The sequence below is a fragment of the Hibiscus syriacus genome, unplaced genomic scaffold (assembly GCF_006381635.1).
Source record: "Hibiscus syriacus cultivar Baekdansim isolate YM2019G1 unplaced genomic scaffold, ASM638163v2 tig00110777_pilon, whole genome shotgun sequence".
Taxonomy (NCBI): domain Eukaryota; kingdom Viridiplantae; phylum Streptophyta; class Magnoliopsida; order Malvales; family Malvaceae; genus Hibiscus; species Hibiscus syriacus.
In genome coordinates, this window is record NW_024062858.1 from 490,867 (window position 1) to 513,109 (window position 22,243).

General features: G+C 35.8%; 3 protein-coding genes and 1 pseudogene across 4 annotated transcripts; 3 read left to right on the forward strand and 1 right to left on the reverse strand.

Moving 5' to 3' along the window:
• The first annotated feature begins 1,667 nt into the window (after positions 1–1,667).
• Positions 1,668–4,725, forward strand: LOC120140058 (transcription factor MYB86-like). 2 transcript variants are annotated; one of them, XM_039155120.1, is made up of 3 exons: positions 1,668–2,142; positions 3,852–3,959; positions 4,038–4,725. In XM_039155120.1, the coding sequence occupies exons 1-3, from the start codon at positions 2,126–2,128 to the stop codon at positions 4,717–4,719; spliced, it is 807 nt and encodes a 268-aa protein (XP_039011051.1). In that variant the 5' UTR covers positions 1,668–2,125; the 3' UTR covers positions 4,720–4,725. The 2 variants fall into 2 exon arrangements, with proteins under 2 accessions (XP_039011051.1, XP_039011050.1); XM_039155119.1 differs by lacking the exon at positions 1,668–2,142 and adding an exon at positions 3,500–3,727 and having other exon boundaries at positions 3,830–3,959.
• An 8,400-nt stretch (positions 4,726–13,125) lies between these two features.
• On the forward strand, positions 13,126–14,728 carry LOC120140059 (40S ribosomal protein S10-1-like). The gene is made up of 5 exons (XM_039155121.1): positions 13,126–13,242; positions 13,335–13,383; positions 13,482–13,758; positions 13,864–13,993; positions 14,414–14,728. Exons 1-5 carry the CDS (start codon positions 13,240–13,242, stop codon positions 14,495–14,497), a joined length of 543 nt encoding a protein of 180 aa, XP_039011052.1. The 5' UTR covers positions 13,126–13,239; the 3' UTR covers positions 14,498–14,728.
• LOC120140057 lies at positions 14,722–16,932 on the reverse strand (annotated as a pseudogene).
• Positions 16,933–20,546: 3,614 nt separating this feature from the next.
• Positions 20,547–20,903, forward strand: LOC120139983 (nuclear transcription factor Y subunit C-2-like). The gene has a single exon (XM_039155067.1). The coding sequence runs from the start codon at positions 20,547–20,549 to the stop codon at positions 20,901–20,903; it is 357 nt and encodes a 118-aa protein (XP_039010998.1).
• The last annotated feature ends 1,340 nt before the right edge of the window (positions 20,904–22,243 follow it).

Here is a 22,243-nt window from a genome sequence, read left to right on the forward strand (position 1 = left end):
GGACATGTAAGGATTTTGAAATGGAACAAGCCCTACTAATCCTATTAAATATTGAAGTCTTGATAATAAAATATATTCTAATTATAATAAACATCCACAAAAATAAATATTTATAATAAAAGTATAATTTATTTATTAATTTTACAACGAAGAGAATCTTAGAAACAATTGAGACCCTCTCACGTTGGTCTGGAATCATATTATATATATCATGAGTTGGAATTCATGAATTACGTGATGCAACCGTCATCAAGATTAGTAAAATTGACAATAAAGAAATGGAATATTAATAGAAATAATAAAGAATTAGAAAAGAGGTAATGTGTTGAACAGTTGATATGTATTATTCCATAATAAGTAAGTATGAAGAAAAATAAAAATTTTTGGATTTCATTTTCATAGCCTCTCCAAATTGTCTGAGTCTTTTATTACAATCATTCCCTTCTGTTATAAACTTTGTATTTCCACGTCTCTTTGCTTTGTTCTTCACGAACGCTCTTTATTTGGACGTTTCTCTTTAATCTTTTGTATTTCTTCTTCATTACTTTGTTTAGTTGTAATTATGTTTAAACATATATATATATATATATATATATATATACACACACACATAATTGTTAATCTCATCAATACTTAGAAAGGTAGGATTAGAGTGCGAAGTTTTAGAAAATATACTAAAAATTTAGGGGATGAAATTATCAAAATTTTAAGAGATGTGAAATTAGATTATTTAAAAGAAAATATCATAGAGATCTATTAATTAGTCGAGTGATTAATGATATTCATATTGTCACATCTTGTTTGAGTTCGAATCTTAATGTTTGCCTTGAAAATGTAATACATATTCTCTTAATAGAAAAACCATAAAAGAAATACTTAAATTATATAAGAATTTGAAATTTCAAAAAGTGTAACCGTCGTCCAATGCCCTATGTCTATTCCTACATTAAGTTGGAAAAGAGAAACAATTTAAAACCTTTCTCAACTAAAAAATGTAATTTAACTTAAAATCGATGGATTCTGATCTGACATAATTTGAAATGGTCATTTAAAAAAAATTAAGTTCTTGTCGGATTCGAGTTTAAGGTGATAAATCTTCGACCCAACTCAAGATGAGATAATAGTATAATTTTCTTATATAAATTTAAGGATAATTGCTATAATATCCCATATCTCTATAGTTTTTTAAGATATATTTATGAAAGTTCAAGTTGAACCAAGTTTAGGAGAGTAAATATACTTCTCAAGTCAGATCAGATCAAGTAGAAAGTATATACTTCTCGGGATAGATCAGGCCTGTTAGAGTGCTGTTAGAGATGTAATACACGTGTAAGCAGACAGTTATTTTGTTAGTATGGTTAGCTAGGTGATTAATCTGTTAATAGAAGAGGTTAGTCTGTTAATAGAAGTTGGTGAGCTTAGGCTCGCATTATAAATAAGGTGTACTGGCTAATATGAATGAATATCCTTTCCTGTGTAAATACACCATTGTTAGTAGTTTCTCAATATGATATCAGTCGCCAAACGGTCCTAACTTTGTTTTTCTTCCACTGCATGGAGTTCGTTGGCTATATCGTGACTGCTTATGCCGGTTTTGATGCCGTGTCAGTACTAATCTCTTGCTGATCTGAATATGTATCTTCGTCGCTCTTCCACAACAACGATGAGATCAGAATATGCTGCTCCAATGCTCTGCACTTGCTTCGTGAGCACTACAAGTGGGAGACTGTAGAGGTTACTATACCGGAGATAGAGGCGATGCAGCTGGCACATTATCTGACCATTGGCTCCGAATGCACTGCTTCACTGAGTTATTGTCTGGAAAAGCTAGATTTTTCCAAGTTAGGATGGGATGCAAGAGTAGCACTCAGGGTATACGGTGCTTTCGATAGCAACGAGTACATAAAGGCTAAAAAAATCAGGACCCACCTGATGGAGATTCATATGAATATATTTTCCAAGGCAGATGTCATTGTTGCTCCAACTACAGGTGTGACTGCATACACGATATTCGATGATGCTCTAAAGATCGGTGAGCTCGACTACATTAATGGAGCTTCCCTAGTTCGATATCAGATAGCAGGGAATTTCTTGGGACTACCAGCGGTGACCGTTTCCGTTGGTTATGACAAAGAAGGCCTTGTGCATCTCACAGTATAGAAAGCCTGAAGTTTTCTACAATCTACTGAATAAAAACTGAGTGGAGAACCACCGTGATCGTTCGGAGGCTGGAGGGTAACTGGTCATCGAGATTACTCCGTTTAGTATAGCTTCTTTTTCTTCCATTGATGAACAACTGACTTGATCACTTACCATTGAATATTACAGTACTATGTATTTGCTTAATCATTTGAGAGCGCCATTGTTGAGTTGGATGTGTCAAAAATAATTAGCAGCTAAAAAAATGTCAAGGAACCTTGTATAAGAGGATGAAGAAGAAAGAAATGAAGGTGAATAAGAAGAACGAAAGAAAGCATCACTTTCGATTCAAGTGAACGGAAGGAAGCATCGGCACTTTCGATTCAAGAAGAACGGAAGGAAGCATCGGCACTTTCGATTCAAGTGAACGGAAGGAAGCATCAGCAGTTTCGATTCAATTGTTCATCTTTTCATCAAGAAGGTCGAGAAAGTAGGGGGAGTGTTATGTTGTCTTCGAAAAGGAAGCAAGAAGAGTAGGGGGAATGTTAGAGTGCTGTTAGAGATGTAATACACGTGTAAGTAGACAATTATTTTGTTAGTGTGGTTAGCCAGGTGATTAATCTATTAATAGAAGAGGTTAGTTTGTTAATAGAAGTTGGTGAGCTTAGGCTCGCATTATAAATAAGGTGTACTGGCTAATATGAATGAATATCCTTTCCTGTGTAAATACACCATTGTTAGTAGTTTCTCAATAAGGTCGAGTTCGAATGGAGTGTATATGTTTCTCGGGTTGAATCAGATCGAGTTCAAATGGAAGGTATATATTTCTTGAGTCGAATTGAGTTGACCAAAAATCCGATCCGGTCTCTTGCCTTCTCTATTCTCAAGATTTAAAAAATGTGTTGGTTTATTTATTTTCTGTTGAACCCTAAATATTTCTCATGCACTGTCTTCACCATGACGCATGATCATCATCGAATCCTGTTTTAGATGTACGTTATAATCATTTTTCTCGCATGACATGTCATGCATCCATTGGTCGTCAAATCACATTGATTCTTCAATGGTAAGAGGAGTTTTGGTCTTGAAAGGTTGTAAAAACAGCCGGCCAAAGAATTGAATGGATGAAGGGTACGTGAAACATGGGTTACGTAATACTACAACTCTACGTAGAAAATGGCTACTCTCTCTCTCTCTCTCTCTCTCTCTCTTTCTGTGTGAAAATAAGCCGATGAAATGTCGTTTTAGGGTTAGATGAAAAATAAAGGGGTCCCCTCTCCTATGAAAATGGCTACATCATCGTCTTCTACTCCTCTCTTACTTTTATATTGGGGGTGAGAAACAGCCTCAGCCTCCACTTCTTGCAGTCCCCAAGAAAATTATATAAAAAATGGATCATTAGTTTGTAAATAACATCATTTTGCTTTCTCTATAGAGTGTATAGAACAATCAAACATGGGTCACCATTCTTGCTGCAACCAACAGAAGGTTAAGAGAGGGCTTTGGTCTCCCGAGGAAGATGAAAAGCTCATTCGATACATCACCACTCATGGATATGGGTGTTGGAGTGATGTCCCTGAGAAAGCTGGTCTCCATCTCTTTCTCTCTCAGCTCTTCGATCATCACTTTTTTTTTTCTTTTTCCCTTTTGATGATGAAGGCGTCGATCTCTTTTGCTTTTATTGTTTCAGGTCTTCAAAGATGTGGCAAAAGTTGCCGGTTGAGATGGATTAATTATTTGAGGCCTGACATTAGAAGAGGGAGATTTGCTCCTGAGGAAGAGAAGTTGATTATTAGCCTTCATGGGGTTGTAGGGAACAGGTATACTTTTTAAAGCTTCATTAATGGTGTAACAATTCTGGGTTCAGTTTTCTGATATGTCTGAGAGAATTATTGCAGATGGGCTCACATTGCAAGCCACTTGCCTGGAAGGACAGACAATGAGATAAAGAACTACTGGAACTCATGGATCAAGAAGAAGATACGAAAGCCTTCCTCAGCATCCCCAACCAGCACTGCTCCTACTACTGAGCATTCCCACATTAATTATGTTTCAAACCAACTAGAGTTGGTGAATCAGGACTTGATGACAAGGGCAATTCCTAATCATCAAGAAACCCTCTTTTCTTCTTCTCCTGCCCCATTATTTATGTTCGACACGTCAAATACACTTGATGGGGTTCAAGTTCATCAACATGGTAATACTGTAAGAGGGGAACTTTTTAACGAAGCGGCTAATTTAAACACTGAGGGTACTTGGAACCTGAATCAGCATCAAGTGCAAGCATTCCCTCCTTCAACTTCTTTCACAGTGGGTATGGATTCCAACTCTTATCTGCCGCCATTGGTGGAGAATATGGAAAACTTGGGGGTACCTATTGAAGTCCAATCATGTAGCATTGAAGAGGAAGGAGAAATAACACTTGAGTGCTTGCAGAAGCAGCAGCTGGTGTTGAATGAATGGGTTGAATCCCAGCAATGTTCAAACTTTATGTTCTGGGAACAACTCGGAGGGGAAGCACTGCCACCAACTTCATCAAACATTGGAACTACACTATCTTCATTCCCCACATCTTTATAAATTATTTAAGAAGTATGTCGCCTCCCCCACCCCCCCAACACACACCTTTGCTTTCTTTTTCTGTTCTTTTCTGCTTTCTTTTTTGTAACTTTATTTGGTGAAGAGGTTTTGAAATGTGAGGGACTGCAACATACATAAGTATGCATCATATTCTTCCTCCTCCTTCTTCTTGGTGTTTGAAAATAGAAAGGAAAAGAATAAAAAAAGCAATGTATCAGCAAAAGGAAAACGGTTTGATGCTAATGAGATCATTCTAATTACTTATTAATTTGCCTGAATTACACCAAGTTGGCAAGCTTGCCATTCTTTTGAATGTTAAATATTTTATGATTCTGAAAAAATACTAATCGGTGTACCCGTTAAAGTACTATGCATATCACTTGCCCTTTGGATAACCTACAAGTACATTTAAGGAACTCCGGAAAACATAGAGAGTATCTTTAAACAACAACAACATCTTTAAAAAAAAGATGTTGAATGCTTAACATCCCTGGTGAAGCTATGACCTATTGACATGACCTCTTACAGGTCTATGTGACCTACCAAAGTCAAATCTTTCGTCAGCTGATCATATTTACTTAGTCGATTGGTTTACAAATAGCCATAAAAGTTCTATGTCTAACACTTCTAAGACTCATTATAAAACCTCATTATTAGGACTGAGAGAAGGGATGGAATTGGGATGGAACCATCTCATCCTCATTTATCTCTTTTTTACTTTATTATATATGGAGACAAAATACTTCAACACCGGTTAAAGACTGATCCATCACTTGTTATAATTCTCCATCAAAATCAAAAGAAATGAATCGCCTACTACTGCTACCATTCATTTAATCTCATCAACGCTACTCAATATGTGTGGATGGGGAACTGTTAAAAGTCGGAAACATGGGGTGCACCGAATATAATTGTCAAATTTTGTAACTAAATTAGTTGAATTTGGACAATGGTTAAATCTCAATTCTAGTCATTGTAATTTAGGGTATTTACAAATTAGTCCTTAAAGCTTCAACTATAAATACCCTAGGTCATTTAGCTTCAAAACCATCCCAAAGCATTCTAGCTTTCTTCCAATACTATAGAGAATTTAGAGAGTTTCTTGAAGAGTTGTTTTCTCTTTTTTATCAAGAGAGAATTATAATTGTTTTCTCCTTGGTAGATCAAGAGATGTTGTAATTCCTATTTTTTTCATAGTGAAATTCTTCTACCGTTGCCCGTGGTTTTTACCCTATATTATTTAGGGGTTTTCCACGTAAATTTTGTGTCTCTTTTATCTTCAATTTTTATTTTCTCAAATTATCAGTTGCATTTTTTCTCTATCCGATAGCCGTCTTCCGCAACAATTGGTATCAGAGCTAGATTAGAGTGTGTAATATCTGCTTATTGTCTTTGTGGTTACCACCAAAAGGTGGATCCTCCAACATAAGAAAGTAAGAAGGTATTACCCATTCTTTGCAGGTTCCAGAGAACTATTCACGATAGTGAAATAGTGGGAGCTATCCGTAAAAGAAGCTATGGCAACGAAATTTGATATTGAAAAATTCAATGGGAGAAATTTCTCATTGTGGAAATTGAAGATGAAGGCCATCCTGAGGAAAGATGGGTGTCTAGCAGCTATCAGTGAAAGGCTGGTAGATTTCACAGATGACAACAAATGGATCGAAATGGACGGGAATACTATGGTAAACTTTCATCTAGCATTAGCAGATGAAGTATTGTCAAGCATCGAGGAGAAGAAGACAACTAAGGAGATATGGGATCATCTCACCAAACTGTACGAGGCCACATCGTTGCACAATAAAATTTTCCTTAAGAGAAAATTGTACACACTCCGTATGCCAGAATCTACTTCAGTGACAGAACACTTAAATACACTGAACACTTTATTTTCTCAGCTTACATCCTTAAGTTGTAAAATAGGAGAACAAGAACGTGCTGAACTTCTACTTCAAAGTCTACCGGATTTGTATGATCAACTCATCATCAACTTAACAAACAGTAATGTCACTAGTCTAGTCTTCGATGACGTTGCAGCTGCTGTTCTACAAGAAGAAAATCGGCGCAAGAACAAGGAAGACAGACAAGTAAATATGCAACAAGCAGAAGCATTGACAACGATGATAACGATGAGAGGGAGATCAACAGAACGTGGCCAAAGCAGCAGTCACAAACATGGTAGATCGAAGTCGAGGAGCAAGAAGAATTTAAAGTGCTACAACTGTGGAAAGAAGGGTCACTTGAAGAAGGATTGTTGGAGTCTAAATAAAAACTCCAATCCACAAGGCAATACCGCAAACACTTCAGATGATGGAGATGCTCTATGCTGTGAAGCGTCAACCACCGTGGAAGGCAGAAAAAGATTTGCAGATATATGGCTCATTGATTATGGAGAAACATATCACATGACCTCAAGAAGAGAATGATTCCATCATTATGAACCTGTCTCAGGAGGATCTGTGTATAGTTGCAATGATAATGCCTTGGAGATCGTTGGCGTGGGAACCATCAAATTGAAGATGTATGATGGAACAATTAAAGTTGTTCGAGATGTGCAGCACGTGAAAGGCCTGAAGAAAAATTTATTATCCTACGGATTGTTGGATAATAATGCAAGCAAGATTGAAACACTGAAAGGAATCATGAAGGTGTTCCGTAGAGCGCTTGTGGTGCTGAAAGGCAAAAAGATAGCAGCAAACTTGTACATGCTGAAGGGAGAGACTTTGCTAGATGTAGAAGCCTCTGTTGCCTCATGTAGTTCAGATTTTGCAATGTTATGGAAACAGAAACTTGGACACATGTCAGAACAAGGAATGCAAGTCCTTGTGGAGCAAAAACTACTTCTAGGCTTAACAAAGGTAACACTTCCTTTGTGTGAGCATTGCATAACAAGTAAGCAGCACCAGTTGAAATTCAACAAATCAAATTCTAGAGGCAAAAATGTTCTAGAATTGGTTCACTCTGACGTATGGCAAGCACCAGTTACATCCCTAGGCGGAGCAAAATACTTTGTCTCATTTATTGATGACTACTCCAGGAGATGTTGGGTGTACCCTATTAAGAAGAAGTCAGATGTGTTTTCAACTTTCAAAAACTTCAAAGTGCGGGTGGAACTTGATTCTGGAAATAAGATCAAGTGTTTCAGAACAGATAATGGAGGAGAATACACAAGTGAAGAATTTGATGACTTTTGCAGGAAAGAAGGCATCAAAAGACAGTTCACAGTGGCGAACACTCCTCAACAAAATGGAGTGGCGAAGCGAATGAACAGAACCTTGTTAGAAAGAACAAGAGCAATGTTTAGGGATGCAGGCCTAGAAAAATCATTCTGGGCAGAAGCAGTCAATACCGTCTGTTATTTGGTTAATCGAGCTCCATCAACTGCAATAGAGCTGAAGACACCAATGGAAATGTGGACTGGTAAACCAGCTGATTATTCAAACCTCCATGTATTTGGAAGTATTGTGTACGTGATGTACAACTCCCAAGAAATTTCAAAGCTGGATCCAAAATCAAGGAAATGTAAATTCTTGGGGTATGCTGATGGAGTAAAGGGGTATCGCTTGTGGGATCCCACTGCCCGCAAAGTGATCATTAGCAGAGATGTTATCTTTGTAGAATATAAGCTACAAAGAAAAGAAGACGATGATAGTGCTGAAAAGTCAGAGACTACACAGATACATGTAGAAAAGGAGTTTGAACAAGGAGATTCTTCTGAAGCAGAACCAGCACAAGATGAACAAGAACCAGAGATTTCTAAAGCTCCAACAACTCGTCAATCAGATCGTGTGAGAAGACGTCCCAATTGACACTCAGATTATATTATAGAAGGTAATATTGCGTACTGCCTTTTAACAGAGGACGGTGAGCCATCAACATTCCATGAGGCAATAAACAACTCAGATGCTTCACTGTGGATGATGGCGATGCAAGAAGAAATCGAAGCCCTTCATAAAAATAATACATGGGACCTTGTGTAACTACCACAAGGAAGGAGGCCAATTGGTAACAAATGGGTCTTCAAAATCAAGCGAAATGGTGATGATCAAGTTGAGAGGTATCGTGCAAGACTGATGGTCAAAGGATATGCTCAAAAAGAAGGTATTGATTTCAATGAAATATTTTCTCCTGTGGTTCGACTAACAACAGTTCGTGTAGTTTTGGCAATGTGTGTTACATTGAACTTACATCTAGAGAAGCTAGATGTTAAAACAGTTTTTCTTCATGGAAATCTTGAAGAAGAGATTTATATGCTCCAGCCTGAAGGTTTTGAAGAAGAAGAAAAGAAGAACTTGGTTTGCAGGTTGAAAAAATCTCTGTACGGTCTAAAGCAGGCGCCGAGGTGTTGGTATAAGAGATTTGATTCCTTCATTATGTGCCTTGGATACAACAAACTTAATGCAGACCCTTGTGCTTATTTCAAGAGGTCTGGTGATAACGATTTTGTTATATTGCTGTTGTATGTGGATGACATGTTGGTTGCAGGACCCAACAAAGATCATATTAAAGAATTAAAGGCACAACTGGCTAGGGAATTTGAAATGAAGGACTTGGGATCAACAAACAAGATTCTAGGGATACAAATTCACTGAGACAGAAGTAATAGGAAGATTTGGCTTTCACAAAAGAATTACTTGAAGAAGATCTTGTCACGATTCAACATGCAAGATTGTAAGCCAATTTCTACCCCTCTTCCTATTAACTTCAAATTATCCTCCAGTATGAGTCCTAGCAGTGAACAAGAGAGGATGAAGATGTCTCGAGTACCGTATGCATCGGCAGTGGGAAGTTTAATGTTCACTATGATATGCACAAGACCAGACATTGCACAAACAGTGGGAGTGGTTAGTCGGTACATGGCGAATCCAGGCAAAGAGTATTGGAATACAGTAAAAAGGGTCTTGAGATACATCAAAGGGACCTCAAATGTTACATTATGTTACGGAGGATCAAGTTTACTAATCAATGGGTATGTAGATTCTGACTATGTAGGGGATTTGGATAAAAGCAAATCTACTACAGGATATGTGTTCAAAGTTGCTGGTGGAGCTGTAAGCTGGGTTTCAAAATTACAGTCAGTTGTGGTTACATCCACAACAAAGGCAGAATATGTAGCAACTACACAAGCCAGTAAAGAAGCAATTTGGTTGAAGATGTTATTGGAGGAGCTTGGGCACAATCAAGAGAATGTTTCTCTTTTTTGTGACAGTCAAAGCACCTTGCATTAGCAAGGAATCCAACATTTCATTCAAGGACAAAACACATACGAGTTCAGTACCACTTCATTCATGAAAAGGTGGAAGAAGGAACAATGGATATGCAGAAGATCCATACCAAAGACAACATAGCATATTTCATGACAAAGGTCAATGCTAATAAATTTACTTGGTGTCGATCCTCGTGTGGCCTGTCAGAGACGTAAGCAACATGATGGTACAAGGTAGAAAGAATGGTGTGAAGATATGATTGTTCCAATCAAATCTTCAAGTGGGAGATTGTTAAAAGTCAGAAACATGGGGTGCACCGAAAGTGCACATTTATGCACCGAATATAATTGTCAAATTTTGCAACTAAATTAGTTGAATTTGGACAATGGTTAAATCTCAATTCTAGTCATTTTAATTTAGGGTATTTACAAATTAGTCCTTAAAGCTTCAACTATAAATACCCTAGCTCATTTAGCTTCAAAACCATCCCAAAGCATTCTAGCTTTCTTCCAATACTATAGAGAATTTAGAGAGTTTCTTGAAGAGTTGTTTTCTCTTTTTTATCAAGAGAGAATTATCATTGTTTTCTCCTTGGTAGATCGAGAGAGGTTGTAATTCCTATTTTTCTCATAGTGAAATTCTTCTACCGTTGCCTGTGGTTTTTACCCTATATTATTTAGGGGTTTTCCACGTAAATTTTGTCTCTTTTATCTTCAATTTTTATTTTCTCAAATTATCAGTTGCATTTTTGCTCTATCCGATAGCCGTCTTCCGCAACAGGAACTACATCTACTTTTAAATTAAGATTGTTTACATGTCTTTCTCAACTGTAAAAATGTAAATTAAAGCTTGATAAATTTTATATATGACAAGAAAAATTTGCACTGATCATGACTGCCCAAATATTCTATACTAAACGATAGCGATCTCTCTACATGCATAAAATATGGAAGTTCCTGGATTATTTTAGAGTTTTGATAACATAGCTTTAGAAAAATAAGACATGATGAGACACTCAAGAAAAATACGTTAAACACAACATAAAAGTTTATATACTTGACATATATATAGTTAAGGATAGACATAAGATTTTATGTTTGAAGATGAATTTATAAAATTTTAGAGACTTAAACTTATTATCAATAAAAAAATATCTAAATTATATAAGAATTTAAAATTTTTTAGACCGCGAACATTCCCTCGGTCCATTCTTATTCGTAGCTTCAAGTCATGCAGTAACAAAGGCATATTGAGAAATCAATGGGAGACATTCTGAATTAAAACCCAAAGTTTTAATTTGAATAATTATAGAATAGGACCCAGTTTTCTGCAACATTTTACATTTTCTCTGCATTAATCCTAAAAGTTGATGGGTGTAGATGAGCCCTAATACCTTTGGTCGGCCATTAACAAAGTCATAATCACTTTGTACGGCTTCTATTTCAATGACTGTAAATCAAAAGATGTTTCCTAATGGCCATTCATTAAATTTGTTATTTTGTAATCTTTTAACTTGAATAAATTACGACAATAAACATGATTTCAATAACAAAAACTGTGTGTGCGTTTACCAACTAATTACCTGCTTTACTTGAATCGGGAGTTGAGTTGGTATGATGTATTTTTGCTCACTGTTAATGTGAAAGAGAAACAGTTATATATATATATATATATATATATATATATATATATATATATATATATATATATATATATATATATATATATATATATATATAAATTGATTTAATTCGTCTCTGTTGTGATGGAGCTTTCCCCTCTTTTCAAGCAACCCTCACAATTTTACGTCAAATTGCTCAATCCAATTCAAGAACTCTTATAAGTTTATTGAGTTGACGATAATTGATGCAAATTTTCATCGAATCTTTTTTCTTTTTCACAAAGAGATTTAAACTCCCCTGTGCGATATATTAGGTCGTATAAAACATTGGTCTAAAATTTTTTGAAGTCGAGCCTTCAACCCTGTAAGTTCGACCAGAACCGTATAATAGAGAACATAGAGATCGGTGTAGTCCTTAGCTGTACCTCTCTCCCAAATTCCACTTCACGAACTGGGGATAATATAAGAAATTCTTATGGCAATACATCATGGTATTCACACATTGTCAGAATTGATTCAAATTTAGGCTTAAATTTCTTAATATCAGTGATGCAGGCTAAAGACATCTCATATCCTTCTTCGAATAATCTTGCCAGCCTTGATAATTGAAATAACTGAAGTTGGACAATTACTCTTCTCACCTGTCACAATATTACTATTCTGACCCATACCGAACATAAATATCCTTTTGTTTTCACGATCAACCCATTCTTGATGTTCACCTAACCAATCGAGCCCGAGAGTAAGATTGAATTCATGGAAAGGTAATTCCATAAGATCAACAGAGAATTTACTACCGTAAATCATTAAAGGACTTCTCTTGCAAACTCAGTTTACTAATACACTATCCCTTAAAGGATTTGTAGCTATAATCTAGAATTTAGTTGGCTCAAGAACTAACTTGAATTCTTTAATTAATGTAGTGCATGTGAATGAATGGGTAGCTCTAGGATCCCTCGCTGTAAAAGTAGGACGAGAATATTATTCAAAAGTACATGTTATCACATCCGTAGCATTCTCACCTTCTCAGTTTTGGACATTATACACATGAGTTAGAACTTCCGATTCCTACCAAGTAGCCATAGAAGATTGGCCACAAGATTGTCTGAAAGCACCAGGCTGTGCTTTATTGGGTCCTTGACCCCTGGAAGACTGAGTTGGAGCAGAAACCTTAGGTGTTGCACTCTGAAGCCTATCAAGATTCTTTGGGGGAAAACAAGTGACTTAAGAGAATAAAGACTAAAACGATGAAAATTTTAAATATATATTGTTAAGTTTATTATATTATTTCAGGTCAAGACCAAGTTGATAAACTGTATAAACTTTAATGACTAAAACCATTATTATACCAGACACGTCACTATTAACTATAATATCTAATGACAAAGTAAAATTGACATGCTTATAATCAAACTTATAATTAAGGGACCTTGGGTGTGGTTTAACCATTTTAGAAATATCTTACATTAAAATAAATTGCTCTTCCGATTAGTTTAGGTCATAGTTGTGGACCTTTGAGCTCGCTATTTCAATTTTAGGCATAAGAGCCCAAAATAAAACCCATCGCCAATTAATAAAAGCAACACAAAAACCTACGTTAGGGTTCTTCTGTCATTTGTGATAAAGCAGAGGGAAACAAAACCTCCTCTATACTACACTATCTTTGCCGCCTCCTGTTATCTCACAGCAACCATGGTACTTTCTTTCGCTTTCGATTTTTCTGTTTGGTTTCTGAGAAAATTATTTGCAAGAGAATAGCTATAATGTTTTTGCTTTCTTGATTCCAGATTATCCCAGAGAAGAACCGCCGCGAGATCTCCAAGTACCTCTTCCAAGGTAACTAAATCAAATAAAAAAAATCCCATATCCATATCCATTTCGAATTTCCTTCGTTATATTTGGATTTTAATCTGTTTTCTTTGTTGTAAAAACAGAGGGTGTTTGCTATGCAAAGAAAGATTACAACTTGGCTAAGCACCCAGAAATCGATGTTCCGAATCTTCAAGTAATAAAGCTGATGCAAAGCTTCAAATCTAAGGAATACGTGCGTGAAACTTTCGCTTGGATGCATTATTACTGGTACCTTACCAATGATGGCATTGAGTTCTTAAGGACTTACCTGAATCTCCCTTCTGAGATCGTGCCCGCTACTTTGAAAAAGCAAGCTAAGCCTCCTGGCCGTCCTATGGGACCTTCTGGTGATCGACTACGGTAATAGCTTTGGGTTCTTTGCTCCTTCATTTAGTATTTTTTCCCTGCATATTGAGTTTGGTGTAAAGTTCTTGCTTTGCTAATATTCTGTTGGTTATGAATCAGTGGTCCACCACGCTTTGGTGATGGTGAGAGGAGATTTGGTGACAGAGATGGATACCGTGGAGCTCCACGAGGAGGAAGTGATTTTGGTGACAAAGGAGGAGCTCCTGCTGACTATCAGCCTTCATTTAAGGTAATGTTGCTTTGATAAAATTTCCAACTTTATTCTTTCTACATATATCATGCCCGACTGTTACTTATAATGTTCCTTTTTATCATTTGATTCAATTAGTTGCACAGATTGCCTTTTTCTATTCCTTTTATTGGAGGATATATGTTGTTGCTTGAGATAATTGCCAATATGATTGAAATACTGTTATCAGCTTAGACAAGTGTCTTATGAAATTGTTACTTTCGATAAGATTCGTGCATTACAAACGCTACTTGTTTCACTTTCAATTTGAAAGATGCAATTTTCATATGATTGCTTGAATGATCTTTTTTTTAGATGGCCTTAAAATATTGATGGTCGTCTCGAGGCATTGATGTTATCAATGAAGTCAAATTTAGAAAACCAGAAATCTGATATAATTTCTAACTTCTGAACTCACAGGGTCCTGGATCGAGGCCAGCCTTTGGTCGTGGAGGTGGTGGTTATGGTGGTGCTGGACCTGCAAGCGGTGCAGGTCTTCCTTGATATGAAAGATTTTCCATGACAGATAATTGTCAGTTTAGGCTTGTTGGTACTTGGGAGTTGATAGAAAGATTGTCGTGAATGTTTTAATCATTTTAGTTGAATTTAGGACCAAATTTTTTCTTGCCAATACGCATATTTTGCGGTGCTCATTGTTGCGCTGGGATACTGAAAATTTCATTCAAGATTTTGAAGGTTGAACTTATAATATAATGGAGTACTGATATTATTACATATTTCATGAATTCTGCGCTCTAATCGTTTACAACTGCTCTAAAACATATTCTCCTACATGTTTCATCATTGAACTTACAGCAGCATAGATGGATTTACTTTCTGGATGGTTTGTATCGTTTACCATGAATTTGCATATCTTTCCATCTACCTCAACAGTGCTCCATCCGGCTTTTTTCACACCTTCCACTTGTCTAAGCTGAGCCCTAACCCTTGCAGCATCATCCCACTGGCCTCTGTAAGCTTATATGTTTGATGGTGCAACTCTCCAAACAATGCCTTCAAGATCCTGTTCAGACAGCTTCTCTGCAGCTCTCTCAGCTGTGCATATATTTCCTTGAAATCCACAAGCACCCAATAAAGCATACCATGCATCATTGCTTGGTTTTATTGGCATTCCCTCTATAAATGCTTCTGCTTCCTCAAGGTTTCCCGACCTCCCCAATAGATCCACCATGCAAACAAAATGTTCCATACTTGGTTCCACTCCATACTCTTTCTGCATGCTCTTGAAGATTTCATAGCCTTCTTCGACAATCTTGTATGGGAACATGCAGAAATGATGTTGGTGAAGGTGATAGCATTAGGCTTGTGAGGACTGGAATTATTTAGTTTGGCGAAAGCCTGGAGAGCAAGCCTCCCATTTCCATTGATTCCGTATGCAGCAATCAATGAATTCCATGAACCTAAATCTTTTGTAGGCATTGCCTCAATGATTTCCTCTGCTAAATCCAACTTGCCTGATCTTCCATACATGTCTATCAAGGCATTCTGAATGAAGATGTCGCATATTAATCCAGCTTTGGTTATATACCCATGAATAACTTGCCCTGGCATGAATGATGCCGAGTTTGAACAACCTTGAATTAATGTCAACATGGTGATAAAATCTGGACGCATCTCTCCACCATAGCAGTGAATATCTTTAAGTAGGTTTAATGCCTCATGGAAGTCATCATTCTTGATGAGACATCTAATCAATGAATTCCAAGAAACTATGTCTCTCACGTTCATCCTTGCAAAGACTTGAAAGACTGATTCACTTTGCACATTCTCTGCGTACATGTTGATCAGAGAATTCTGCATGATGCAAGAAGAAAACCCATGCTTGATTACGTAGCCATGGAGTTGTTTCCCCAATTTCAAATTATTGGAATGACCACAACACTGCAAGAGAGCGACCATCGTCTCCGGGGTAAGATACCGTCCTCCCCATTGAAACAAAATCCAGAAAATAGTTGTATTCCTTCAGTGAAGTGCCCATTAGTTAAGTACGTCTCAGCTATAGAATCCAATACAAGTTCATGTTGATGCCACCCCAATTTTGAAACCAAGCCATGAACCCATTGCAATATCCTTAGTCGTCCAATGAAGGAACATGCATGTAAAATGCTCATAATTGTCACCTCGTTGGGTGCAACCCCATCTTCTTGCATCCTAAAGAAAACCAGAAGCGCTTCATGCATGGATCCACGTAGCACAAAACCTGAAATAATAGAAGTCCAAGAAACAACATCTCGGGAACTAAATCTCTCAAGAAGCTTAACCGCCTCTGATAAAATCCCAGATTTTGCATATGCGCCAATCAAAGAGTTCTGAAAAAAGCTATCCTTTAGAAATCCACCCTTGGTAATGTAACCGTGTAGAATACAAATGAATCCAGGATTGCAATTTTCGGAAACAATTTGTAAAGCAGCCGCTAGCGTGAATTCATTGGGGAGCTCATTCTCCAGTATCTGAATAAAAGTGGTTATCCCTTCGTCAGCTAACCCATTGTGGCAGTAACCTGATATCATTGCTGTCCATGATGCCACGGTTCTCTCAGGCATATGATCGAACATCTTTCTGCCGAATTCTATACACCCACATTCCATGTACATGTCAAGAAGAGAGTTGTTTACAAAGACATCCGTTTGCAACCTAGATTTTAATACAACGGCGTGAATGCAAAACCCCAATTCTAAGTTCCTCGATACAGTGCACGATTTTAATGCATGAACTGTATATACAGAGTCGATAGCCGAAAGTTCATAGAACAAGTTATGGCTCGATAATGAATTCTGCACTCTGACAGGACTACTATTCCTAAATTTCTGTCCTTGTTTCGGAAATCGGAGAATAGTTGAGGGCTGCAGAACTAGCATCTGAAACAGTCAAACGATTCAATCAATGCCCAGATAGATCAACCGGCTGAAACGAGAATCAAGAGTTTATAGGAAATTTTGAAGAAATGAGAGAACAAGAAGACAATTTTCTTTTTAAGAAAAATCCTAATTTTATTAAAAATAGAAAATATCCAAATTATAATGAAAAATCAAAATTGTAAACAAAACATATAATAAGAATATTTTTTTAAATACAAAAAAATTAGTCACTTAAGATCAGACAATAACTATATAAGTAAAAGTTTAAAAAACTTAATCAAATAAATCGAACAAGAAATAAATATAAATAGATCTGACTGCATTGATAAACGAACGACAAAAGAAAATAAAGCTCTTGAAAGACCACTAACATATCGCAAATTAGAATTGAGCGATGTGAAAATACTATTCACGAACGCAAATCGTATATCCAAATTCAATCCGAGAGTCCAAAGCGAAAAATATCATCATGATAATAAATAAGCGTCATCTTGATAATCATAGCGATATGTCAAATCCAACCCCAATAAAATAAACGAAAACAACGATCAAACAATCAAAAACGTGTCATAGAAATAGAGAAAAACATATCATAAAGAAAGAAGAATTCATGCAAAAAAATTATTAAGAATAACAAATAAGAAAAAAAAACAAAGATATGCTTTGATAAAGTAAAAAAAAAATAATGAATACTGACTGTCGACAATCAATACCAAACCAGGTATCGATCTCCCATCACAAAGATGAAAAATCTAAGAGAGTAACAGTAGTTTGAGAAAAAGAGAGAAAAAGAGAACAAACCGTAATTGAGTTTTATAACTATCCTTTAATTAATTTTGATTGTTAACTCTTAGAATAAGAAGACATTTTGACACTAATACGACAACAAAATTTAGATTGTTCATATAATAATAATGAGAATATATCATCTATTTATTTCCACAGATTCACTCTTTGAACAATTTTAAAGAATTGTAGAATTAAAAGTTTTATATTAAATGTAAATATAATCAAATTATATATACATATATGAATAAATAATCTGAATGTATTTATTTCTTTTGGATGTATCCGTTCAAGTTTATTAATATATAATTTTAAAACATTTTAATTAATATAAATGTATTTATATTAAAATATAATTATTAAAATTATTAATAAAAATAATTATATTTTATTTTCAATACAATTATATAAAAATAAAAAAGGTTTAATGCTTCCTCGTACAATAATCTAAGCTTTGTTTTGTTCGATTAATGATTTAAAAAAAAATCTATTTAGTTAACTATTAAAGAAAAACAGTTTGGTTAATTTGATTTTGAGGAATTTGGTTCAATCGGTGGTCGAACCTGCCGTTTGAATAACTCTACCTAAATCGATTGAAAACACTCCAGAAACATATTATCTCCGGGATATCCAACCAACCACCTTTCTTCAGCTCAACAAATTGCTTTTAGTCCTCCCTTCTTTAAAGTTGGGATAGATACCTTGGTACATTCACCGATCGAGTATGCTCCACCAGAGAGGAAAATTGAATCCCCCCAAAATCTTTCAAGCCGCTCTAATAAGTTTTCGTCTGCTGACCCAACCATCGATGAACTTCTCAATCTTAAACGCATTCTCGGACATGTATGTAAAACATAAAAATCATGTGCAATCGTGCTGAACAACAACTATGGGAGAAAAGATATTGCACAACACATCTACTGAGGGCACCTGTTTCTTCTCTCGACAAAGATGAAATAACCTATAAGGATCCATTAGAAAGCTCCGGCCAACTAAGTCGACACTATTATGTATTGATCCAACACCTCACTTACAAAAATGTGCTTACGAAGGCAAAACTCGATCTCTAAAATGAAAAGAAAAAGGTAAAATCATGTCAAATTCCTATCGTTGCCATCCTTGTGGCCACTTATACGATTCGAACAGGATGGAATGCTAAACTCAAACATGTGGTTCTCCCACAAGACACCCTGGCTAAGCAGCAGATTCTTAGCCTCAAGTTGGCGAGTTGTGCATTCAAAAATACCACCATCCGTTGTTCGTTGACGATTCGCCACTATCTTCTCCTCTTTATTCTTGACAGGTCACGCAATATTCTTTTTCTTCCTACAGAAAAAGCAAACTCAAATGCAAATCACAAATAAATCTGGCAAAACGAAAACAACAACACTAGAGGATTTGTGACTCCACCCCTAAATCCTCCTTGTATAATAGAATGAAACGATATATCCTCAACAGTCGAAACAATGCACCACTCCACCGTGTCAAACTCAAGAGATCATACATTTAAGCCTCCGAGCCGTTTAAGAAGCAATCATTGAAATATTTTCCAAAAAAAGCCTATTAAAGTTTAGTAACGCTACAATGGTTAAGTCTTGGGTTAAACCACTTTATGATATTCCCTTGACTAAGGGAGACAAATGTTTTACCCCTACCAAAGGTCCTCCACTTACCTCTTCCGTCCCTTATAGCCTTTGGAGGACTCAAAAGCATCTCCAACACTTGAGGAACTCCGAGAGTCATAGAAAGAACATTTTCAAAGGAAGGACCTCAAATATCTAACATCCCTTAAGAAGCCGTGACTAATTGAAGTTACCTTTAACATGTCCCTGTGACCTACCAAAGCCAGATTTACCGCTATCTAACAATAACCACTTAGCTTGCTAGCCTTCATGTAGACATTATGATTAGGGACGAACGCATGATCTTGAGCCAGGGGACAAACTTCTAAAATTTTAGCAGGATGCGAACTTATAAAATTCTAAAACCCCCACTTGCTATCCCTTTGATCCATCCCTAATTATGACCCTACAATTAACACACACTAAGGATTACTATAAAACCTCTTGAGTATGATCGAGAGACGAGATGCAACCTGTGTAAAATCACCTCACCCTTATTCTCCTTTATTCTACCTCCTTGTTGGGATAGAATATTTTGACATCAAACAATGGTCGATCTACCACATATTACGAATCTCCACCCAGATAAAAAAAATAGACCACCTAAACTCACCGCAATCCCTTTTATTCCATAAAAAATGTAATAATTGATTTGAAGCCGTTGAACCAATCCCAAGTATTTAGATATTAAAACCAAATCTCGAAACGGAACAATTTCAGCTTGAAGCAACTTCAAATAAAAAAGAATTAATCAGTTAAGATTTGTTATTTTATAAATCTATTTGTTTGCGTCACACGAAAAGTAGCAATTTGTCTTTACAGATGGTTGAAAAATGCATACTAACACTGGATAAAGACACCGGATCCTTGATCGTATGACGTCCTAAACAACCCTAAAACGAAGTACTCCAATAAAATAATATACAACACAAATAGTAACGAAAAATAAAATGATATGCTATAAAAAAACAAAAAGAAGAGTTGAATACCATAGCACTTCAAGATGATGATGTTTGATTCAGATACTGAGACGAAACCCTAAATTATTTTATAAATAAATCATTGAATAGTAGACAAAATAGGGTTAGATATCTTTATAGGGCTTGCCCATATATCAACAGTTATTACTGATGTTGCCGGCCGAATAAGCTAGCCGGCCTCCATGCATTAACAGTGCTCTCCCCTTCACATTTCTATATATACATGTTGAAGCATAAATTAGGTTCACCATTAATATTTATCTCCTTCACTTGTCAGAGGGTAGATATGAGGCAGGCAGGGACATATTCGGGCATACTGTCGGGCGGAATATCGGGTAAAACGGGGCCTCATTTGTTGCCCTTGGCAAGGATCAAGAAGATAATGAAAAAGTCGGGTGAGGACGTTAAGATGATCTCCGGGGAGTCTCCGATTGTGTTCTCCAAGGCGTGCGAGCTGTTCATAAAGGAGCTGACGCAAAGGTCGTGGATGGTTACCATGCAAGGGAAGAGGAGGACGCTTAACAAAGAGGATGTTGCCTCTGCTGTTATGGCTACTGACCTTTTCGATTTTCTTGTCAACTTGGTTTCGGAATCTGGGGAAGCTACTACTCCTTTGGAAATGGATACCTCCAACTATTCCTAGCTCTCTCTCTCTCTCTTCTTCCGCTACAACCTATACCAATTTGTAATAATTATGAGGTGTTATCGGAGGCTCTACTAATGGATTGTGAATTTCATTTACAACCTATACCTCCAACAAAGAAATGATCATCAAACCAAAATCTAAATTCATTCACATATTTAGACATGTTTCGTGTTATCGGAGGCTCTACTAATGGATAGTGAATTTCTTAATTATGAGGTGTTAAAAGGAAAAATTATTATACTTAAAGGTTTTGAGTTCGAATACGACAACTACAATGACATTCATTATCAAATTATTGAGTATTTCTAACAAATAATATCTTATAAACACTTTATTGATAAAAAATAATTCACAAAATATATAATTTTAAATATATTTAAATATTTTTATTATAATTATTTGAGTTAATTACACCATACAATCCCAAACTATGACCCTAATTTTAAATTAGTTCTTAAACTTTTAAAGATTTCAATTTCATCCCAAAATATGAATCATATTCTATATTGATCCCCAAACTTTTGGACATTTCAAATTAATCCCCAAACTATGATCCTCATTTTATATTGGTCCCCAAAACTTTTGAACATTTCAATAAAGCCTCCGAAATTCATTCAAAAGTTAAGGGATAAAATTGAAACATTCAAATTATGATCCTTTAACAATGAACACTCATACCCATACATATACGGTGCTTGAACCTGAGACCTCAAGAGATAATAACAGATCCCATAACCACTGAGGTTGTTTAGTTTGTGCTGTTAAGGAAAGTTATGTTATAGTGTGATGAGTTAAAATGCATGGATTTGATCTAATATATATGCAAACCGGCCTAAAATGAACTATATGATATAGGTTTTGATCTAATATGTTTTTCGGATGTCAAAATCAACATACAAGTGTATTTTTATGTGTTTGATGTTTTAACATTATGTTAGAAGCATGATTAGGCTGTTTGAGTACGGATAATCATACAGTAGTGCCTATATTGATAGGGTCAATACTATATGTACTTGCTGCAATTTGGTGTTTAAAAATGAGTTTTGCTATCTTTATAAAGTCCCTTGATTTTAAAAGTGTAATTGTAGATCAATTTTAATTCAAATGACTTTGAACTCACTAGTAAACATATTTGGACTACAATTTCATGATTAAACCAGTATTTTTCATTTTTAAATTAAGTACAGTTTTAAATTAAGTACTAAAATTAGTTCACTTTTTTTAATTTAGTCCTTAAAAGCTTGTTTTTGCAATTCACATTAAAATATAACTCTCTTTTAATTGAAATTTTATGTACTACTATTTCAAATAGGTATAAAATGATTGATAAACTTAAA